At 39.7% G+C, this 22,868-nt stretch overlaps 1 protein-coding gene across 10 annotated transcripts in view; it reads right to left on the reverse strand.

Annotated features, from left to right (window-relative positions):
* SGIP1 (SH3GL interacting endocytic adaptor 1) overlaps window positions 1-22,846 on the reverse strand; it is a 229,555-nt gene extending 206,709 nt beyond the window's left edge. For all 10 annotated transcript variants that reach the window (XM_061121671.1, XM_061121676.1, XM_061121677.1 and 7 more), the window contains exon 1: window positions 22,468-22,846. In XM_061121671.1, coding sequence (XP_060977654.1) covers window positions 22,468-22,477 — 10 coding nt within the window. In that variant the 5' untranslated portion in view covers window positions 22,478-22,846. The remainder of the gene's footprint in view (window positions 1-22,467) is intronic.
* Window positions 22,847-22,868: the final 22 nt, after the last annotated feature.

Here is a 22,868-nt window from a genome sequence, read left to right on the forward strand (position 1 = left end):
TGCATGAAAGTGAAAAGTGAAGGTGAAGTCGCTCAGCCGTGTCCGACTCTTCATGACCACATGGACTGCAGCCTACCAGGCTCCTCTGTCCATGGGATTTTCCAGGCAAGAGTAGTGGAGTTGGTTGCCATTGCCTTCTCTGATATGGAAACATAAAAGACCTCAAATAGCCAAAGCAGTCTTGAGAAAGGGGAATGGAGCTGGAGGAATCAACCTTCCTGACTTCAGATTATACTACAAAGCTACAGTCATCAAGACAGTATGGTGCTGGCACAAAAAACAGAAATATAGACCAATAGAACAAATTAGAGAGCCCAGAGATAAACCCACACACCTATGCGTATGTTATTTTTGACAAAGGAGGCAAGAATATACAATGGGGCAAAGACAACCTCTTTAATAAGTTGTGCTGAGAAAACTGAACAGCTACATGCAAAAGAATGAAATTAGAACACTTTCTAATGCCATATACAAAGATAAGCTCAAAATGGATTAAAGACCTAAATGTAAGACCAGAAGCTATAAAACTGTTAGAGGAAAACATAGGCAAAACACTCAACATAAATCAAAGCAAGCTCTTCTGTGACCCACCTCCTAGAGTAATGGGAATAAAAGCAAAAAATAAAAAAGTTTTTAATTAAACTTAAAAGCTTTTGCAAAGCAAAGGAAACTACAAACAAGGTGAAAAGACAACCCTCAGAATTGGAGAAAATAATAGCATAGGAAACAATTGACAAGGAATTAATTTCCAAAATATACAAGCAGCTCATATAACTCAATACCAGAAAAACAAACAACTCAATCAAAAAGTGGGGAAAAGACCAAACAGACATTTCTCCAAAGAAGACATATAGATGGCTAACAAACACACATGAAAAGATGCTCAAGATTGCTCATTATTAGAGAAATCAATCTGGAATCAAGATTTCCAGGAGAAATATCAATAACTTCAGATACGCAGATGACACCACCCTTATGGCAGAAAGTGAAGAAGAACTAAAGAATCTCTTGATGAAAGTGAAAGAGGAGAGTGAAAACGTTGGCTTAAAACTCAACATTCAGAAAACTAAGTTCATGGCATCTGGTCCCACCACTTCATGGCAAATCGTTGGGGAAACAGTGGAAACAGTGAGAGACTTTATTTTGGGGGACTCCAAAATGACTGCAGATGGTGACAGCAGCCATGAAGTTAAAAGATGCTTGCTCCTTGGAAGGAAAGCTATGACAAACCTAGACATCATATTAAAAAGCAGAGACACTATTTTGCCGACAAAAGGTCTGTCTAGTCAAAGCTATGGTTTTTCCAGTAGTCATTTATGGATGTGAGAATTGGACTATAAAGAAAGCTGAGTGCCAAAGAATTGATGCTTTTGAACTGTGGTTTTGGAGAAGACTCTTGAGAGTCCCTTGAACTGCAAGGAGATCAAACCAGTCAACCCTAAAGGAAATCAGTCCTGAATATTCATTGGAAGGACTGATGTTGAAGCTCCAATACTTTGGCCACCTGATGCGAAGAACTGACTCACTGAAAAAGACCCTGATGCTAGGAAAGATTGAAGGCAGGAGGAGAAGGGGACAACAAAGGATGAGATGGTTGGATGGCATCACTGACTCAATGGACATGAGTTTGAGCAAGCTCTGGGAGTTGGTGATGGACTGAGAAGCCTAGTATGCTGCAGTCCAGGGGGTCACAAAGAGTCAGACATGACTGACCAACTGAACTGAAGTGAATTGAAACTAACACGATATTATAAACCAACTATACATCAATTAAAAAGAAAAGAAAAACCCTCATAGAGTTATAGTGAGAAACAGGTGATCTACCATTTATTCAACTGCTCACTCAGAGCCCTGCACATTGATGAATTACACATAGCAATAAGAATGAATATCGTTACTACCACCAGTCTCCAGTGATTGTGGCCAATTTTACCCCCAGAGAACCTACACCTCTCAGATCTTTGCATGCTTCAGGGGCATTTGCCTTATATAGGGAGTTCAACTATACTGTTGTTTTTCCTGTTCTGACTAAAGAGGACAAGAAACACAGCGCATAGGTTAAAAAACAATACCTAGGGCTGTATTTGTATTTACTGCAGAATAAATAGCATAGATGCCCTATTTTGGGTTTATAAATAAACTTGAAGAAGATCTGCATATTTTTATGCATTTCTAAAATATGCATTTTATCATAGTTATTGAGGACTGAGAAATCTGTTAGGAATATTAACATCAAAAGCAGTGTTAAGTCTTAACTACAGTAAAGTTATTAATGTGGAATTGGGAACTATAACTTTTTCCAAACCACACAATCAGAATGACTTTGTATCTTATATCAAACAAAAGTGAACTGGTGATTGAATTGCCTCTAAAAATGCTATAATATAAAAATTCTATGATGTGCCCAACAGATTGTTAAGCGAAAGGGGAAATAGATTTCTCATCCTAGCATAGGAAAAGTGCTTTAAGTACTGAAAAGGTATTGCAAATTTCTCTGAAATGTCCAGTGCAGTTTATTAGTTTGCTTTATCATACAGTGCCATAGAAAACTATAATGTAAAATGTGAGAAACTGGAAACCAACTTGATTAAGAAGACTCAGAACAAAGACCTCCTGGACATAGTTTTTTTATTACCTCTACAATCATCTACTCATTTTTATTACCCAGAAAATCTTATGTGAGGTATTATGGATGTTTTATAGCATATAGAGAAATTGGACAGTAATCTCAAATTTACCATCTACCTGGTGAGAAGAAATGGTAAGCACGCTGTAATTGTAACAGTTACCCATCAGTTGTGGTGAAGAAATGCAAAAGGACAAAATGGTTGTCTGAGGAGGCCTTACAAATAGCAGTGAAATGAAGAGAAGCTAAAAGCAAAGGAGAAAAGGAAAGATATTTCCATTTGAATGCAGAGTTCCAAAGAATAGCCAGGAGAGATAAGAAAGCCTTCCTCAGCGATCAATGCAAAGAAATAGAGGAAAACAATAGAATGCGAAAGACTACAGATCTCTTCAAGACAATTAGAGATACCAAGGGAACATTTCATGCAAAAATGGGCTCAATAAAGGACAGAAATGGTATGGACCTAACAGAAGCAGAAGATATTAAGAAGAGGTGGCAAGAAGACACAGAAGAACTGTACAAAAAAGATCTTCACGAACCAGATAATCACAATGGTGTGATTACTCACCTAGAGCCAGACATCCTGGAATGTGAAGTCAAGGGGGCCTTAGAAAGCATCACTACGAACAAAGCTAGTGGATATGATGGCATTCCAGTTGAGCTATTTCAAATCCTGAAAGATGATGCTGTGAAAGTGCTGCACTCAATATGCCAGCAAATTTGGAAAACTCCACAGTGGCCACAGGACTGGAAAAGGTCTGTTTTCATTCCAATCCCTGAGAAAGGCAATCCCAAAGAATACTCAAACTACCGCACAATTGCACTCATCTCACACGCTAGTAAAGTAATGCTCAAAATTCTCCAAGCCAGGCTTCAGCAGTATATGAACCGAGAACTTCCAGATGTTCAAGCTGGTTTTAGAAAAGGCAGAGGAACAAGAGATCAAATTGCCAACATTCGCTGGATCATTGAAAAAGCAAGAGAATTCCAGAAAAACATCTATTTCTGCTTTACTGACTATGCCAAAGCCTTCGACTGTGGATCACAATAAACTGTGGAAAATTCTGAAGGGGATGGGAATACCAGACCACCTGACCCACCTCTTGAGAAACCTGTATGCAGGTCAGGAAGCAACAGTTAGAACTAGAAATGGAACAACAGACTGGTTCCAAATAGGAAAAGGAGTATGTCAAGGCTGTATATTGTTACCCTGCTTATTTAACTTATATGCAGAGTACATCATGAGAAATGCTGGGCTGGAAGAAGCACAGGCTGGAATCAAGATTGCCGGGAGAAATATCAGTAACCTCAGATATGCAGATGACACCACCCTTATGGCAAAAAGTGAAGAGGAACTAAAAAGTCTTTTGATAAAAGTGAAAGAGGAGAGTGAAAATGTTGGCTTAAAGCTCAACATTCAGAAAATTAAGATCATGGCATCTGGTCCCATCACCTCATGGGAAATAGATGGGGAGACAGTGGAAACAGTGTCAGACTTTATTTTCTTGGGCTCCAAAATCACTGCAGATGGTGACTGCAGCCATGAAATTAAAAGACACTTATTCCTTGGAAGGAAAGTTATGACCAACCTAGATAGCATATTAAAAAGCAGAGACATTACTTTGCCAACAAAGGTCCATCTGGTCAAGGCTACGGTTTTTCCAGTGGTCATGTATGGATGTGAGAGTTGGACTGTGAAGAAAGCTGAGCGCTGAAAAATTGATGCTTTTGAACTGTGGTGTTGGAGAAGATTCTCGAGAGTCCCTTGGACTGCAAGGAGATCCAACCAGTCCATCCTAAAGGAGATCAGTCCTGGGTGTTCATTGGAAGGACTGATGCTGAAGCTGAAACTCCAATACTTTGGCCACCTCATGAGAACAGTTGACTCACTGGAAAAGACCCTGATGCAGGGAGGGATTGGGGGCAGGAGGAGAAGGGGACGACGGAGGATGAGATGGCTGGATGGCATCACTGCCTCGATGGGCATGAGTTTGAGTAAACTCCAGGAGTTTGTGATGGACAGGGAGGCCTGGTGTGATGTGATTCATGGGGTCGCAAAGAGTTGGACACGAATGAGCGATTGAATGAACTGAACTGTGGTGATGATATCATTGTTTTTCTTGATGTGGCAATATGTTGAACATAATTTCTCAAAGGTTAAAAATTTGAAAGACAGTATTATTAAGTTTGAGAGTCAGATCAGTGTTCAGGTCCTAAATATTTAGGCAACTCATAAACTCTCTCAATGGGCTTCCCTGGTGGCTCAGTGGTAAAGAATCCACCTGCCAATGCAGAAGACGTAGGCTTGATTCCTGGGTTGGGAAGATCCCCTGGAGAAGGAAATGGCAACTCACTCTAGTATTCTTGCCTGGGAAATCTGATGGAAAGAGGAGCCTGGCAGGCTATAGTCCATGGGTTCACAAAAGAGTCAGACATGACTTAGCGACTAAACAATAACAACAAACTCTCTCACTCTCAATTTTCTTTTCTTATAATGGGAATAATTACCATAGTATCAAACTCAGAGAATTATTGTGAAGATTAAATGAGAAAAATGCGTATAAAGAATTTAAGAACAGTTTGTGGAATACAGCAGGGCCTCAAGAAATGGTAGCTAGTTTTAAATACATTGATAAATCTGAACTCTACCCGAACATTGCTTCCTCCTGGGGAGGGCAGTAGTTATAGTGGTACTTACTTGTTAAGAGCAATTGTGAAATATTTCAGGGATAATGTCATTCTCAATCTTTCTTAGTATACAACATTAGGAGACCTAGGATTGTTCTAGGGTAGCTATCTTTCTATAAGCTCTAATTAGGGAATAGGAAGAAAGGAAGGGAGAAAGAGAGTCAGTTATGAACAACTTCAGAAGCAGAGGTGATTCAGAGTTAATGGCTATAAAAAATCATTCCTCTCACTCATCAGCTGGGAAAATCAACAATTTACCATGCATAGATGTATGTATAACATAGGCACTGACAATTTAAAAACTTAAAACCAGTTTCACAGCCTTTAAAATGAAGAAATGAAAAACTCTGAGGATTCGATTTATGGTGTAAGCTCTAAGACAGTAATGAATAAGAAAGACTTACTGGATATCAACGGGAAGAAATATTCCCTCAGGCTTTTAATTCAGCCAGAACAGGTGCTTATGGTGTTGAGTGGGTGTAGCCATGGACTCTTCAAAAGGGCTTAAACAGAGAGGGAAGCATTCTCCTTTTCTTTTGGAAAATCTAAATTGTTCATCTTCCCTTCTGGAACTGCCTAGCAACAAGGCAGTTGTCATGTTGGGATTTGGTTGGCATTCATTCAGGAGATAAAGCAATAAGAACAGGAGATCAGGAGACTTCTAAGGAATCTGGGAGTGTCAAGGCATGGCTGGAACTCAAAGTGGCTAGTCTGAGAAACTACTCAGAAAGCAGGTCAGAAATTAGGTAAACTGGCAGGGGTCAGGGAGCACAGACGCAGAACAGCTCCAGGCAAATCCTTGAGAACATAGTCGATAGATATTTTTGGAGCACCCTGTAGCAAGTTCTGGGAAAGCTCACTGAATCAAGGATATATATATGCAGTCATGGAGTACATGTGGTATTAACAATGACAATAATATATATAAGCATTTATATATGTATCTGAATCACTTTGCTATATAACAGAAACTAACATAACATTGTAAATCAACTATATTTCAATAAAAATAAATGAATAAATGGCTCTGTCAGAACCCCATCAGTGCTTCCTTCATAGCACTTTGCTCACTTGGAATCATTTCATCATCTGTATTAATTCTGTGTCTTTGTTACTAGTAACTGTAACTAGTTACACTGTAACTAGTCTGGACTGTAAACTCCAGAAGGTCTGATATTTGCTCACCTAGTACCAAGCACAATATTTTGAACCTCAATAAATACTTGGTGACAATCTTATGAATTTTTGGTAGAGTAAAACCTGAAAAAAGAAAGACACCCAAAACCCCCTGAAGCTCAAGCTTGCCCAAAGGCACACGTAAGTTGCAGAAGCGGGATTTGAATCCAGGTCTGGTGTGACTGCCAAGCCTGCACAATTGTCTGCTATGAATACTGAGAAAAGAATACCAGAGTCCTAAGTATCAAGAAGACTGGAACAGGAACACATGCCGCCATCAGAAATGGAAAAATGCAGAGAGCACTGGCAGTTTTGGGACAGGCAGGTAGGCCGAGTGAGCTATGTAGCTGGAGGTGTGCACAGGTGAGTCTAGTTAATGAATGTCAGGTAATGAAATTCAGAGAGGACATAAGAGGTTTTTATGGAAATATTTGTAGGAAACAATGAAACACTGAGAGGTCGAACTCTGTCAATAGCAAGGTCTTTTAAGTACTTCTATCTTTCTGATCTGGCCTGGAGAGAAAGCCTCAATGATGAAAGTCAGCCTAATAAACTAACTGATTCAGTATCAGAATGACTATCAAAGAATTGAAGTGCTTCAAAGTCATTTAAAAACAAGTACATAAACCACCAACACACACGTTGGTATACTTGGATCTTTAACATCTTCCATTTTTCACCTGTCAACATGCTTCTGAAAAAAAAAAAAAAAAGATCTAATGCCAGAGCCATTTGTGTTAGAAAAAGAGTTGCATGAATATAGTCAAATTAATTCTCATTTTGAGCCCTCAGATCTCAGCATGGATAGCACCAAGCTCTTGGGGGAAAGGCACCACAATTCCTTCCAATCTCTCTTAGCTTTCCAAAAATGAACATAAAATTTAAATTATATCAGAGTATTTATTACTCATACACAGATGCAAGACAATCTCCTCTCAAAAAAAAGAAAAAGAAAAACCCAAACCAAAAAACAGCCCTTCTCTCCCCCAAAACCAGAGTGCCATCTGTAGCCACTCAAATTCATCCAACATCCACAGTAATTGTTTAAAGACACAAATGGAAGCATGACCTTCTCCTAAAACTCCTCCAGTGGATTTCCACTGCCTCAGAATAAATTTTAGATCCGCCTCTGTTGCTCATAAACACATCCCTGACCTGAATCTTGTCTTCCTTCTTTCTTGCCTCCTTCCTGCTCCTTCCCTGATCTCTAGCCAACCTGGCTTTCCTTTTGTTCCTTAAGCTTACCAAGTCCTAGGTCTTTGACCCTTGCAAGCCTCACTCCTCAAGGATCTTCACGTGACACAGTGTGAAGTATCTCAGTTCAAATGCCTTCTGGGACCCCCAAAGAAGCATTTACCACCATTCCCCATTCTCTTTCACATGATACTTTTTTTCAATTGATTTTACCACCATCTGAAATTCTCTTGTTTATTCATTTGCTTTGTTAGTCTTCTCATAGTAGGATGCAAGCTCCATGAGAGCAAGGACTCTCCACATCTTGTTGACCTGTAACCCATACCTGGAACTATATCTGGATGCTACCTCACAGCATCCCAAAGCCACCACTCTGTATCTTAGTCAAAGTTTGTCAAGAAAGCAACAGGCTCTATTCTTCAATGTGCTAACTTGAAGTGAGTTGCCATGAAGACAGAAGATACCAGAAAACTTAAGAAAAGAAATCCACATTAAATAATTTGATATGGCACTTAGATTGAGCAGATTAGACTTTGCTGAAATTATGTATTAGGCTTTGTAACTAAGGCAACATAGATTTTAGTTGGACACACTTTTAAATGTATTTTAAATTGTCCCAACTACAAACTCACCATTAGAAATAATATTTTTACTGTTTAATAGAATGATATACTATAGCATTCCCTGTTCAAATAAATAACTCACCAAGTTAAGAAAGATGTCTCTCTTCTGGTATCCAGAAATGAAGAAAATCATTAGCATGCTTGAAAGGTGGGAGGTACAGGGGGAGGGTTTAACTCTAGCAGGGACACATTCTGAAACCCTAGTACTAGATCACAGAATCTTAAAACTAGTTAGCACCTTCAAAATTACCTAATCTGACCTTTCACTTGAAGACAGAGCTTCCTAGATAGTAAACGTAATAACAGCTCTAATACTACATTATATGAAAATTTGTAGCTTTCAAAATACTTTCACATATATTTTATGCTTGATATTTATAATCTAGTCAGAAAGGCAGGAAAGTTCATATCATTTACCATCCTATATATGGGACAATAAAGAGATAGTGACTTGCCCAAGTACATAGCCAGAACCTTGAAACAAGCTGTAAAAAATCAATGCCTACCCACCTGGCAAATTCTTGGCTTCATTCCCACAGCTAATAAAGAATGGTGCCAAAAGATGTTAGAATTTTTTTAATTAAAATCAATTTTTCTTTCTACTCTTGCCTTCTCTTCCCAATGTTATATGGCTACCCAAGGTCTCTTGGACAGCAAGGAGATCAATCCAGTCCATCCTAAAGGAAATCAACCCTGAATATTCATTGGAAGAACTGATGCTAAAGCTGAAGCTCCAATTCTTTGGTCACCTGATGCAAAGAGCTGCCTCATTGCAAAAAACCCTGATTCTGGGAAAGACTGAGGGCAAGAGGAGAAGGGGTGATAGAGGATGAGATGGTTGGATGGCATCATCGACTCAATGGACATGAGTTTGAACAAACTCCAGGAGATGATGAAGGAGAGGGAAGCCTGGCGTGCTGCAGTCCATAGGTTCCCAGAGTCATACACGACTCAGTGACTAAACAAGAACAAAGTCACCTCTACTGGTTGGGGTGGTGCCAGGACTAGAACCCAAAAAAAAAAAACTTGTACTGCCTCACCAAGCTAACTTATTAAATGAAAACCAAGAATTCATACCATTTCATGAGACTTGATAGGAGCCATTCTAGCTCAAAACACTCATCAATCTCCAGTTACCAGTCTAAATGTCTAACACCAAAGAAACAGTAAAATAATGTATGATGTTATGGAATATTATACAACCAGCAAAATAATGTCTTTGGAGATAATATCATAAGGGTGGTAATGACAGCTAACATTTGTTGATCAAACATTTACTCTGTAACAAACACTATTCTTTAATTACATCATATATCACATGTATTATAAAAATAATATTAACTATAGATAACATATCAAGTTCATTTAATCCTTATAATAACCTTTTCACTAGGAATTATCTCATATAGAAGAAGAAACTGAGGAACAGAGGGGTTAAAATATTTTCCTAAGCTAGCATCGTTGGCAAGGGTAGAGCGATCAGGATTTGAATATGGGAACTTTGTCTCCAGTTCCCATGCTCTTAACAAATACCCACGCCTAGGATGGTGATTACAATCTAATGGAAACTAAAAAAGTTATGTGTATAAACATAACACATTGGTTTTAATTGATATAATTGATATAAATCTGTATTTTTATTATAAAATTACTAAGAGCTAGCATTTATTGAGTACTTACTTAATACCCCAGATAAAATCCAAGTGCAATCTGTATATAAATCTTATTTAATTCTCCACCACCTTGCAGTAGGTATTATGTCCTTCACTTTACTGATGACATTGCTGAGGCTTAAAGAGCTTCAGACTGTCTCTTCCCAAAGTCCGTATTCTACACTCAACAAATGGCAGCAGTATTTATTGTTACTTTCTAATAATGAGATTACTGTTGATTTCAATTTCTTCTTTGTATCTTTCTAAGTTTTCTACAATGAAACCTTGTCTTTGTCTTCCTTAAGATGAGAAGAACACAAATAAAAGAGGCAGAATGTGTGAGATACTAGATTTAAGTGCATGCTCCTGGAACCAGAATGTGACTCTCTGCCAGAGGAAGCCTACGCAGCAGATGGATGCTTTGGGGAGAGCAGAGTGAGCAGAGTTCTGGGTGCTTCCTGGCATCCAGGAACCATGCTGAAGTCTTCTATGTGCCCAAGAGAGTAACGCTGAGTAAGTCTTTACTATGGACCAATACTCTTCTAAATGTCTTACATGTATTAACTCATTTAATTTTCAGGGTAACCACATGCTGGGTTGCTTGAATATCCTCCATAGGGTCTGTGATCCCTTGACAGGACTCATTCATTCATTCACTGGATATTTATTGAGGACTTACACATGCCATGCATTGGTGATACAAAAATGATTAAGACACGGTCCCAGCTCTGACAGAGTCCTTGGTCCTTGGGGAAGGCACAAACACAGTAGCTACATGAACAGAAAATAGCAGCTAAGATTTATTGAGAGATTAACACTTTGCCTCAATGCAACATCAATCCTACCTAAGTTTCTAGCCCACCAGTCTGTTCTGTGGACTTTGGCCTTACTATGCTGGTCTCCGTGATCAAGTGAAAAATTTCCTTAAAAATCTCTCTCCTTCTCTCTCTCAGCTTATTGGTTCTATAGCTCTGGAGAACTCTGATTGCAAGACGTGAACTTTCTGTTTAATCCTTAAGACTTTTATGTGATTAAATTACCATGAGAAAGATACAGTTATTATCACTCTTGGGCTTCCCAGGTGGCGCTAGTGGTAAAGCACCCACCTGTCAATGCAGGAGACAAAAGAGAGGCGAGTTTGATCTTTGGGTTGGGAAGATACCCTGGAGGAGGGCATGGCAACCCACTCCAGTGCTCTTGCCTGGAGAATCTCATGGACAAATGAGCCTGGCAGACTACCGTCCATGGGGTTGTAAAGAGTTGGACATGACTGAGTGACTAAGCACATCATTCTCACTTTCCAGATAAGAAAACATGTTCACTGACTTCCTAAGGTCACACACATGAGATTGAACCTAGGTCTGACTGACTCCAAAGTCAGGGCTCTTAAACCTTCTGCTACTTGGCCTTGAAGAATGGGAACTAAGTCAGCACAGGGCAGGGAGCACCTCACCTTCAACCTAGGAGAATGTGGGAAGGCTTCCTTCCTTGAAGGGGTTGCTTTTGTTTGGCCTTGAATGATCAGAACAGACTGTCACCACACAGAGAAGGAAATGGACAGCATATGCAAGGGAAAGAGAAGGCAAGGAGCTCCTGTCTGGCCCAGGCGATGAAACATGAGGGCATACAGTGGCCCACGTGTGAAAATGTTGCCCAGCACACAAAGACATTTGCACCTTGCCTTTAAAGCATGAGGAACAATCAAAGGCGAGTGAGGAAAGTGACTTCTCTGATGGCTGTGAAGAGGATGGATTGGAAGGTAGAAACAGCAAGGTCTGGTCAGGTGTGGTAGCAGGGGATGAAAAAAGACAGAACAGAGTCAGGAAGAATATCAACAGCTCTTGAGGACCTCCTGTCCTCACATGAGGCAGTCAGAAAGGAAGAATTGGAAATGAATCCCAACACTGATTCTGCCTTGGCTACTTTGTAGACACACTTCTTTGAATTAGGGACACAATGAGGCTAAGAGAAACTTAATGATTAAGGTCAATAGCACAGGAGTAGGGTTCTACCTGCTGCAGGGCTTACAGAATACTTTCTACCATTGCTACCATCTACCAATGCTGTGGGCAATTTTTCATATGTCATTTTTCAGTGACTCACTAAGGGCATTTATAAAGGTTGGGTGTACTGGGTGCACAGCTAGACCACCAGTATTCTCGTTTTAGGCACTGTATTTCAACTTAGGGAAACTGCTCATTGTAGGAAAAGCCAAGTGACATCATCTCAATTGGCAGAGGTGCCCTGGAATGTGATGTTGAGATAAGTGCTGAGGCCAGAGAGAAAGATGACCATGATTGATTAGTAATGTCTGCTACAGTCAATGAAGGGATAGTATAGGACATAGACACTGAGAATAGAGGATTATAGAATAGGCTAGTAATTAACAGTACGGCGAACAGAAGAGGGAACTCTGTAAGGCTTCTCTGCAAAGAGATGCAGCAATAATCTACCTGAAGAGCAAAATAGCAAGCAGTAATGCCTAGCCACCAAAAGCCACCCACATGTAACAACCTATCTGAGAGACAGCATCTGAAAAAGAAGCTGGCATTTGCATCACACCCTTTCGATGTTTTCATGTTTATGATCTCATTTGATTTTCATGACAACTCTGAGGGCGAGAGCCAGCATTACTGCTACCTTACAAATGGGGAGGGTGAGGCCAAAGCAGGTCTAGAACTTATTCAAGGTTGCATAACTATTCAGGAGATGAGTCTTTTCAGGTCCTCATCCTTCCCTTTACACACCCCTAACTCACTGACAGCATCTGCTTTGGCAGCCCAGGACAAAGCTACAAATGGGCCCATTGTATGTGTACTTAGTAGAGAGATGGCCCTGGGGACACATTCATTTGTGTGCCTTTGGGCAGTTACCCAACCAGCCCCAGCACCTTTGAACGTGAAAGGCACCACAGGATCCAAGCCTTTGTCTATTCACATTTTTTGAATCATTACTAAAGTAAACTTTGACTTGTCCTCTTATAAAGAGAATAAAAATCCTCGGGAAGGTTGTTTCCCTTGGCTTTGGTTTCCTCAACTGCAAAATGAGGCTGGACTTGATTGGTTCATCTTCCAGGGTAGCACACATCATCACACTTTCATGATAATGGCCAAGGCTTTCACGGAATCTCAGTGAACACCCAGCTGTCCTTCTCAGGGAGAAAGGGCTATTGTTTCTAGTAGGAGCCAGGCTTTTTGATCAAGTGTTTTGTAAAATGCAAGCTGTGAAAGTTTAGAGTCCACAGGACTAGTGATATCATATGTCCCTTCCCATGATAAAATTCGAGGAATTGGTCAGTGTCATTGAAAGGAGCTCACTGGACTAAAACACTCCTGCGTAGCTGGACTTCTTCAGGATGGTGACTGATATGGAGGCTCACAATCTGATAATAAAATTAACTTGTTTATTTCTGAAGAAGGCTTTTGAAATATCAGTCAAATTCAGATGATCTGTTGTTGGCTTGTCAGCCAGAGACCTGGCTAAATTTCAGACACCAGCCAGATTTTCCAATTACAGCATTATATAAATAAAGAGCACTTGACTAGGAATCAAGATTGGCTCGTAAATGCTGGTTCTGCCTTTTGGTAAGGTTGTCACTTTGAACAAGTCACTTAACATCATTGAGCCTTGGATGCCTTCTGTTTGAAATGAGGATAGTAATACCTATTTATACCACACAGAGACAGTGTAGAATAAAACATATACATGAAGATGTGGTACTACTATATACTAGATCTAAGCTTCTTAAGATGGAGTCTACAGCTGCCTTTTTTTCAGTCATATTCACTGGGCCTAGCATTGTAGCTGAGACTAAAGAAAAAGCTTCAGCTATACCTGGTAAATGAATGAACATTTTGGAAACTGTGAGGTCTGTGCATCACACAAACTTACGCCTATGTCCTAAGTGAGCATAATTTCCTTCAACTGTTTGTTAAAGATATGTGACATGGATCACTCTGGGTCTTTTTAAAAAAAGCCTAAAATACTAGTACATAATAGAAGTCTATATGAACTCAGAAGAAACAAAAGTCTCTGATACATAGTCAAAACATTTGTGAATTGGTGTGTAGCTATGATTCTGATATCATTTGTCATGGAGCTCTATCTTTTGCATGGAAACGTTCAAGCCTAGAATTGTAGCTGAATTCTCAGCTCTAACTTTGAGCTTGGTACCATTAACTAAGGTAAGAGCATGATATGCCACCACTTACTGAACTGTGGGGGAAGAATAAGTCTGACAGGCATCATCATAAGATAGTCATAGAATCAATGTCAGAATAACAGGCTTCTGTGTACCCACCTGTTTCCTGACACATGGATAACACAGGCCCAGGCAGACTGACCTCTGCAAAAGGAAACTGACTTTCCTACCATTAAAGAGGATCCAGCAATTCCACTTCTGGTTGTTTATCTGAAGAAAACAAAAACACTAGTTCTAAAAGATACATGCATCCCAGTGTTCATCACAGCCTTACTTACAATAGTCAAGATATGGAAGCAATCTAAGTGTCCCTCAACAGATGAATGAATAAAGAAGATACGATAAATACTTGAAAAAAGTGAAAGTGTTAGTTGCTCAGTCGTGTCCAACTCTTTGCAACCCCATGGACTGTGGCCTGGCAGGCTCCTCTGTCCATGGGATTCTCCAGGCAAGAATACTAGAGTGGGTAGCCATTTCCTTCTCCAGGGGATCTTCCTTACCCAGGGATCCAACCCTGGTCCCTTATACTGCAGGCAGATTCCTTATCATCAGGGCCACCAGGGAAAGAATCTAGAAACTGCTTGCAATGCAGGAGACCCAGGTTTGATCACTGTGTCAGGAAGATGCCCCAGAGAAGGGAATGGCTACCCACTCTAGTATTCTTGCCTGGAGAACTCCTTAATTGGTATTATTTACTTAGCCATAAAAGAGAATGAAATCTTGCCATGTGCAACAACATGGGTAGACCTGGAGGGTATTGTGTTAAGTGAAATAAATCGGAGAAAGACAAATACTGTTTGTTTTCACTTATATGTGGAATCTAAAAAACAAAGCTGATAAACAGATATAATAGAACAGAAATAAACTCACAGATACAGAGAACAAATTAGTGGTTGCCAGAGGGGAAGGGGGAGGGGGAACAGGTGAAATAGGTGAAGGTACAAACTACCAACTATAAAATAAATAATAGGGATGTAATGCAGTCCATCCTAAAGGAGATCAGTCCTGAGTGTTCATTTGAAGGACTGATGCTGAAGTTGAAACTCCAGTACTTTGGCCACCTCATGCGAAGAGTTGACTCATTGGAAAAGACCCTGATGCTGGGAGGGATTGGGGGCAGGAGGAGAAGGGGACAACAGAGGATGAGATGGCTGAATGGCATCACCGACTCGATGGGCATGAGTTTGAGTAAACTCCGGGAGTTGGTGATAGGGAGGCCTGGCGTGCTGCGATTCATGGGGTCGCAAAGAGTCGGACATGACTGAGCGACTGAACTGAACTGAATGTACAGCATAGGGAAAATCGTCAATAATATTATAATAACTTTGTATGGTGAGTAATTCATAAAAATATTGAATCACTATAATATATACCAGACACTAATGTTACATTGTAGGTCAACTATACTTCAACCAAAAAAAAGAGAGAAAGGGACTCAAGGGTATGTGTCTATTTGTTCTTACTTCTCTGAGTCTCTCTCTTAAACATTCTCCTGACCTTTGCTCCAGACACACTGGCCTCCTTGCTGTTGTACCCGCATTGTGAGCCTTTTACTAGCTCTCCCCGCTGCTACTTTGGATTGTTCCTCCAGATAATTACTTGACTGCTCACTCCCTTCCCTCCCTCAAGCCTTTGCTTAAATGTCTTCTCAGAGAAGCTCTGTGCAGGCAGGAATCTGTTTTATTCACTACTGAGCCTAGAACCTAGGCTCTAGCACCTAGAACTATGTCTAACACCTAGTATGCATTCAATATACAATTTTTAATGCATAAATAGTTCTATGTTCAGAGCTACATAGGAGAGTTGCTTAAACGCATTTCTGTTTTTCAGCACAGCAAAAGCAAGGATGCAAAACAAACTTGCAGCATATGTGCAATAGGACAGTAGAGAAAGAATAAAGCAGTAAGAGCAGATAGTAAGTAATATATCTGAATCATTTTTTGTGTGTCAGGAAAAGTATGCTTTGAGGTGGGAGGAAGAGGAGTCAATTATGAGAACTCAAACCTTAGAGGGAGTGAATATGTGGAATCCAAATCATTCAGCAGATGCCAGAGACTCTTAGCGCTGGAATTTCTAGAGGGATGACAGATCAATGCTCAGACTTTGTTTGCAAGGAAACAGAACTCCAGGAAGGTAAAGTAATCCTCTCCACACACATAGCCGAGAAGTCACAACACTTAAGACTCAAACCTAAGTCTGATGTCTGGGTCCATGGTCTTTCAAACAAAAAAATCCAATCTGCACAAATTCAGTGAACATATTGAGTTTCTAAGATTCACAAATTCTCCAGTCAAGACTAATTTGGCATCTTAAAAACTTCACATCCATCACATTGCCACTGCATGCACAAATATGTCATACAACGTTACATTTGTTTACACATATTAATTTACTTATAATACTTTCCCAAATTCCAAATGCCTGGCTCTATAGGCATTATTTTCAGATCTGGTCATAAGCCAGAGAAAGGGAAATAGAACCCAGAATGAAAAGGAGGAATTGAAGAATGAGACAAGTGGAGAAAGGAAGGCAAAAATACAAGGAAAACAGAAGGGAGAGAAAAAAGATAAAAATGTACAGGATATTGACAACAATGCCTCTGGGAATATCTTTGACTAGCTCTGCTGTAACCTGTCTCTTTCCATTATGAAATCATTTCCTTGGAGCTAATCCCCAAAATAATTCAAACTCAAGTACATATTTTCAAATGGACTATTTCTTTCCTTTTGCTTCTCAAAAGGTATTATCCGTATCTTACAATTAGCACTCCACAATACGTATATTTCCCTAGTTATCTCATGTTTATAGATCTTGTTTCTCCAGGAAAAATATAGATTTGAGAATTTATTTTTGTTATATTCACCATAATACCACAAATAATACTTTACAATGTATACTGTGAAGTGATCAGAGTCACTTACATCTGGTTTTATTCACTTAGTCAATAAATAAACATCTAAGCATCCACTCTGCATCGTGAGATAAGAATAGAGAGGGAATGATGGACCCAATTCCTTCCCTCGTGGAGCTTACCTCTGAGTCAGAGATTCAGCCGATACACTGTTAAACAACCGCAGATCATAAAAATAGCTCTTAGGAAAGATAGGAGACTGAGATGGACTCAATGCCCAGGGTGTGTGTCTGGGAGCTTGGGATGACAAGAAGGGGAGGGAAGGCCTCCAGACAAGGTGGCAGGACTGCTGGGACCACAAGAGAATCAAGTTACTCCATGAGCTGGAAAACCAGTGTTCTTGCAGGACAAAAGTCCTGATGCAGGAAAGTATTTGCTCTAGACAATCTGAGACAGGTAACAAAGCTGTTGGTGTACGTGACGTACTAGATGAGCTTGATGAAGCACAGAAGGCCAGAGCTCCTATAACTCCTTTACAATCATCTTTCCCCCTTTCTTAATTCCATTCGTGAGTTTCCATAATGCAAGTGGGCTTCCCTGGGGGCTCATTGGTAAAGATTCTGCCTGCCAGTGCAGGATACACGGCTTCGACCGCTGGGTTGGGAAGATCCATCCCCTGGAGGAGGAAATGGCAGCCCACTCCAGTATTCTTGCCTGAAAAATCCCATGGACGGAGGAGCCTGGCAGGCTACAGTCCATGGGGTTGCAAAGAGCTGGACATGACTGAGCGACTAAGCACAGCACAGCACTGCACAAACCACAATTATGAAAGTAAAATTGAACATAATTTAAAAATCCAGCGTTGAGAGTCTCTAAAAGTTCTAAAAATACCCCAAAAAATCCCTTTCAAATTTCTCTCCATCTCCTCATTGTCCTCTAGTAAAACTTCTTTCCCTCAAATAGCAATATTAGAAACTGAAAATACATTTAATGTCATTGTTTTCTTTTGGCTAACTACTATATAAAATGTCATGTCCTTTATACATTTCATGGCAAATATTGAGTTTCAGGTAGATAATCTTTGATGGACTTAGTTAGAGAATCCAACCACTGTTTACATCATTATTGCTACAGAAAGATTTGTTTCAAGTGACCGTTTCACAAACTCAGGAACATAAAAACTGTTAGTTGCTGACTTCCTGCAACTTGTTTATTTGAAACATGGATAGCATATGTGCCAAATCCAACAGAGAAAATTATTCACAGTCTTCTAGCATGGTTTATCTAAGTTAATTTTTTTTTTAAGACTACATGTTCTTTTAGAGATTTAAAGCTGACCTTGGGAATTAGATGGGAATTTATACATAAAAGGAGGCTTTTTCCAACCTTGAGCCCTGTAAGAAGGAGAGAAATTGCATAAGGAATGGAATATTTATTAAAATCTCATATGCCTCCTTAAGATTTTCCAAAATAACATCATTATTTCTTGGAAGGGAATTGATAGAAAAGTGAGAAGCAGTCCCTTTAAACCTTCTTAGCTAACTACAAAATGAACAGTTGCAGCTTCAAAACGCTTTGTTCCTTTTTGATTATAGCAAAGAATTTTCCAAACAAATAAACTTCATTTCTGGATAGGGGAAAGAAAAGCTTTTACCATTACAAGGTTCATTGCAACAACAGAAGATCAGTTAACCTAGAATTGCTTAAATTTTTCTAAACATTGATTTTGGAGATAATAGGTATTAGCAAGGAGTTGAGAAGTGTGCTTCTGTGAGTACTCATATTTAAAAGAGAGACAGATGCAACCAATAAAATTAAGGTGTCGTTTTCAATCAGGTTAACATGCCCACTTGGATACAAAGCAAAAAGAAAAAGTTCATATTTAAAATGTTATGGGGGATCAAAACTAGCTTTGTGATGAACATGGGTCCAGAATCTATTCTCCTATTTTTTTACCTCAATGTATTAGTTTTTATTCTTGCAATTTAGAAGAAGCATTGCAGAAGCACTCAGGGCAGAATATACTTACTGATAGGTTATTGTGACTAGTAAAGACAATAAAATTGATTAAATTAATCTGCACATTGCAATTAAACCCCGTGAATCCTTAAAATATGCTTGCTAACTTTAAAAATTATTTTAGGATGAAACCGTTGGCACCCCCAAACTTTTCTTTCCAGTAAAACATCTAAGAGCCTGAACAGGGAACTGAAAACATCAGCATTTTTAGTCCAGTTCTGCCAGGCAAGGGAAAACTTCCCATACTGTCTCACAAATTAACAAATGTCCCTGGAAACCCTGACTCAGTTTCACTTATCTTAAAAAAAAGTAGCTAAAAGGTCATTTTCAAACTTTAATAATAACATATGTAAAACAACAAAATTCTTGAATAGTTGCTCTAATCACACAGACTGCACTGTAAGCTTGGCCAATACACACACCCTTTATGAGTATTAATAATTCCTTTTGCTCATCCTTTTTCCCTTCATAGTCATACTACTTAAGGCTCCACATCACATGATATTCTTTAGGAAAGACCCAATACTAACCATTGCAAAAAAAATGTAGAAATCAACAAATCAAGTCCCTTAAAATACACTTTTGAAAGGAAAATATTTAAAAAGAGTCATGGAACCACAAAGTATAATACCAGTAACGTGCTTGAGGTCCCTGCAGGATTATTTCACTGCCTTCTGTGATGCTGGAACCAGTGGAGAGGTAATAACAATGCTCCTCTATGGCTGGAATTTCTAATAGACATTGAGTGAATGGAGCCTATATCCTATTCCATCAAAATGAGAACACAAAAGTAAACCATGAGCCATTCTGATGAACATTTGTTTACTCTTGCTTTACACAAAGTAGAGAAGCACCTTTGAAAAGTTGCCATGGCCATGTTTTTCCTGAGCAGCAGACATTAATAAATACCAAAAACACATACACACAAATGCAAATGTGAGTTCTCTCCCTTTCTAGAATAATGTATATGGGCAGATGACATATGTGTGTGTAACTATGCATGAGTGTGTGTGTGTGTGTGTGTGATTGTGTGTGTCACATGTACTAATTAAGAAGAGACAGCATTTTAACTATCTGGATGTTTGGTGACACATTCTCTGGGCCCACTGATGTTTGGAAGACGGCTGCCATGACTGGATTTTCAGTTTCTTTTAGGGGATTTCTTATCTTTCCAAGACTATCTTGATAGATAGAAGTCTAGCTTCCTCTAGGGAAGAGTCAAGTGGGAATGATAACTGCTATAACACACTTTCAGAGTAAGAGCATTAAAGAGGTGAAATTGTGAGATGCAGTATCAGAAACTTGCATATATTGGCAGAAAGGCTGGCATCTAAGTTGGAAGGCCATTGATAGGCAAACTGGACTTCTAGTTAAGATTCCCACCAGCCTTTCTAAGGTCATTGAACCAAGAAGATAATAAGTCTTGAATAGCACTGAAGCAGTAACTATAGGTAGATTAAAAAATATTGGTTTCATTTAAATTTTTAAGCTACTGGAAACACCTGTCCAATTTCTTTTGCAAGGATCTGATGGATGGGAACCGCATTCCTAGTGTCACCTTTAATTCCTAACAGTGCTAAGATAACATCCTTCATTAGATAAATTTGGCAAACGCAGAGCAATAGTGTTAATTCAGCTCCAACACAAGTCTTTGTTACAGTTCTCCTTTCAGTGTAGTCAGCTCAGATAAGCTTATCACAGGGCTTTGAACTGACATTCTGGGATCACACAATAGACAATATTACCAGAAGAATCATTAACAAGCATAAAAAAATATTACTTCCTTCAGAGATAATTTCAGTCCATAGTTTATAAGGCAAGAAGTAAATCTTCCACGTCCGTGTGTAAGATTAAAATCTAATCAGAATGTGTGGATTTATTAAGAAATGTTACATGAAATGTAGCTGGAGAAATCTAGTACCTCTGTAGACACATATTTTTTCTGAAGAGGGCAATGCACATGAGCTTCTAATTGAAAACTCCCTCAGTAATGCTCTGTTTGTCTTGCTTTGTTATTCAAAGGTTAAATTCAGTTTGAATTAATGAAAATGATTTGATCTTAGATCATTAGTAAACTTAGTTTATTTAGGCCTGTGTTTAAAGAACTAGCTTAAGAACCCTTTGCAAACAAGACCAGGCTCCATAACAAAATGATACCCAATCTCTCTTTTAAGGCTATTTTCTAAAATCTGTGGGCCATGACTGTAGAATTCTTCACTCCCCCAAATCACATTAACAATGTTTGACATGATGACAGACAGAGCAAAAAGAATTCATTTCTGCCAAATAAGTATAGGCAACACTGCTGTTTTTCTTTTTTCTTTTTTTCCACAACCATTCTCTTCTTATTCCATTTTGGTAAATTTCTAAGGAATGCTTCAAATCTGTAAGACAGACCCTGACTTAAGAGGTGGCCTCTCTTCCATTTTCATGGCAGATTTGAGACCCATTATGCACTCGATTCTGCATTGTGAAATCCAGGCTGGGGACAAATTTCTGCCTGTCATCTTAGGAAAGGCCAGGAGTTTTGCACCATCCTGTAGTGTGAAAGCAGAAAATCAAAGCCAGGGTAGGGCTGCCTGCTTCTTTCCTAATCAGCTTGCTGCTTTTCTGAGGCAATCTTGGTTGTCACCATGTCAAGCTTAGAAGGGTAGTTTAGTAGAATAAAAATGTAGTTTAAACATCTCCCCCAGGAAAGTTCCTCTTTACACTTAATATTGAATGCAAAAAGCTAATCAGTTAATTTGATACTTGGCTAAGAACCATGGCACAGGCAATGCATTTAAGAAGCACAAAATTCTTTTTTTAAAAAAAAACCTGATAAGAGCCCGAATAAGAAGACAAGAGTCCCAGATATTTTCCTCACATCATTCATTCTGTTGAAATGACAGCCCCATAAAACTAGAACCTGTGGACAAAATGAAACCTCTCACCCCAAAGACATGATGTAAATTGCAGAGATAAAAACATCTTAGAAGAATTTTTAAAATTTTTAAACAGTTCACTGAAAATGACAGCATGGATAACTCTGTCAATGACCTCTCCTGTCTACTGTCAATTTCAGAAGACAAGTTTCCACTGTAAATGTTTAATCAGTGTAGTCCCAGGAACCCAGAGCAGAAAACCTTATCTTCTCTCCCAACTTCTCTGCTTTGCAAGCTCTTTGGTAGCTCTATCTCAGTTCCTTGCAAGCACTTTAGGTCTTTCTCTCTCATAAGAGCTGGGAGCTCTGTAGGTTCTGAGCTAAACAGAAGCCCTGTGGTTTGATTCCATTAGTCTGAGCCCTGGTCCGCTGCAAGCAAACTGCAGCATTTCTGTTTGCACATCCTGGCAACCGGGTTCTAGACCAGCCACAAACACAGTCTGCACACATATTTCAACACTGTTCTCCCCAAATCTTGCCTGTAGCCAGTCAGCCACAGCAGAAAGCATCCTACCTTCCATCATGGTGGCAGAATTGCATTCCTTAATTTCCAAAGAGTCTGAAAAAACACAGGAGGATAAGATTCCAGGTCTCAGCTTAAGTCCTCGCAACGCTGCTGCCGCCGAGAGATCTGCTGTGTCCGCTGCTGAAGCCAAAGGAGACCAGTGTTAACCCCAAAGATAGGCCATGGATGCTGCTGGTGCTGCTTCACCTACAGGCTCCCAGGAAGATGCTGCGAGAGAAAGGGAGAGGAACGGCCAGCCGGCCGAGCTGCACCGCCTGCGCCGCCTCGGCCAATCCCTTCAGCTCTGGACCGCGTCACATGGTAGCCAGCCCGCATCTCCTGACACAATACCCCGGGAGAGCACACAGAACCTATTTCCCGTCCCCATTCCCCTCCACCCCCATCCCCTC

Source organism: Dama dama, chromosome 20 (assembly GCF_033118175.1).
Source record: "Dama dama isolate Ldn47 chromosome 20, ASM3311817v1, whole genome shotgun sequence".
Classification (NCBI taxonomy): domain Eukaryota; kingdom Metazoa; phylum Chordata; class Mammalia; order Artiodactyla; family Cervidae; genus Dama; species Dama dama.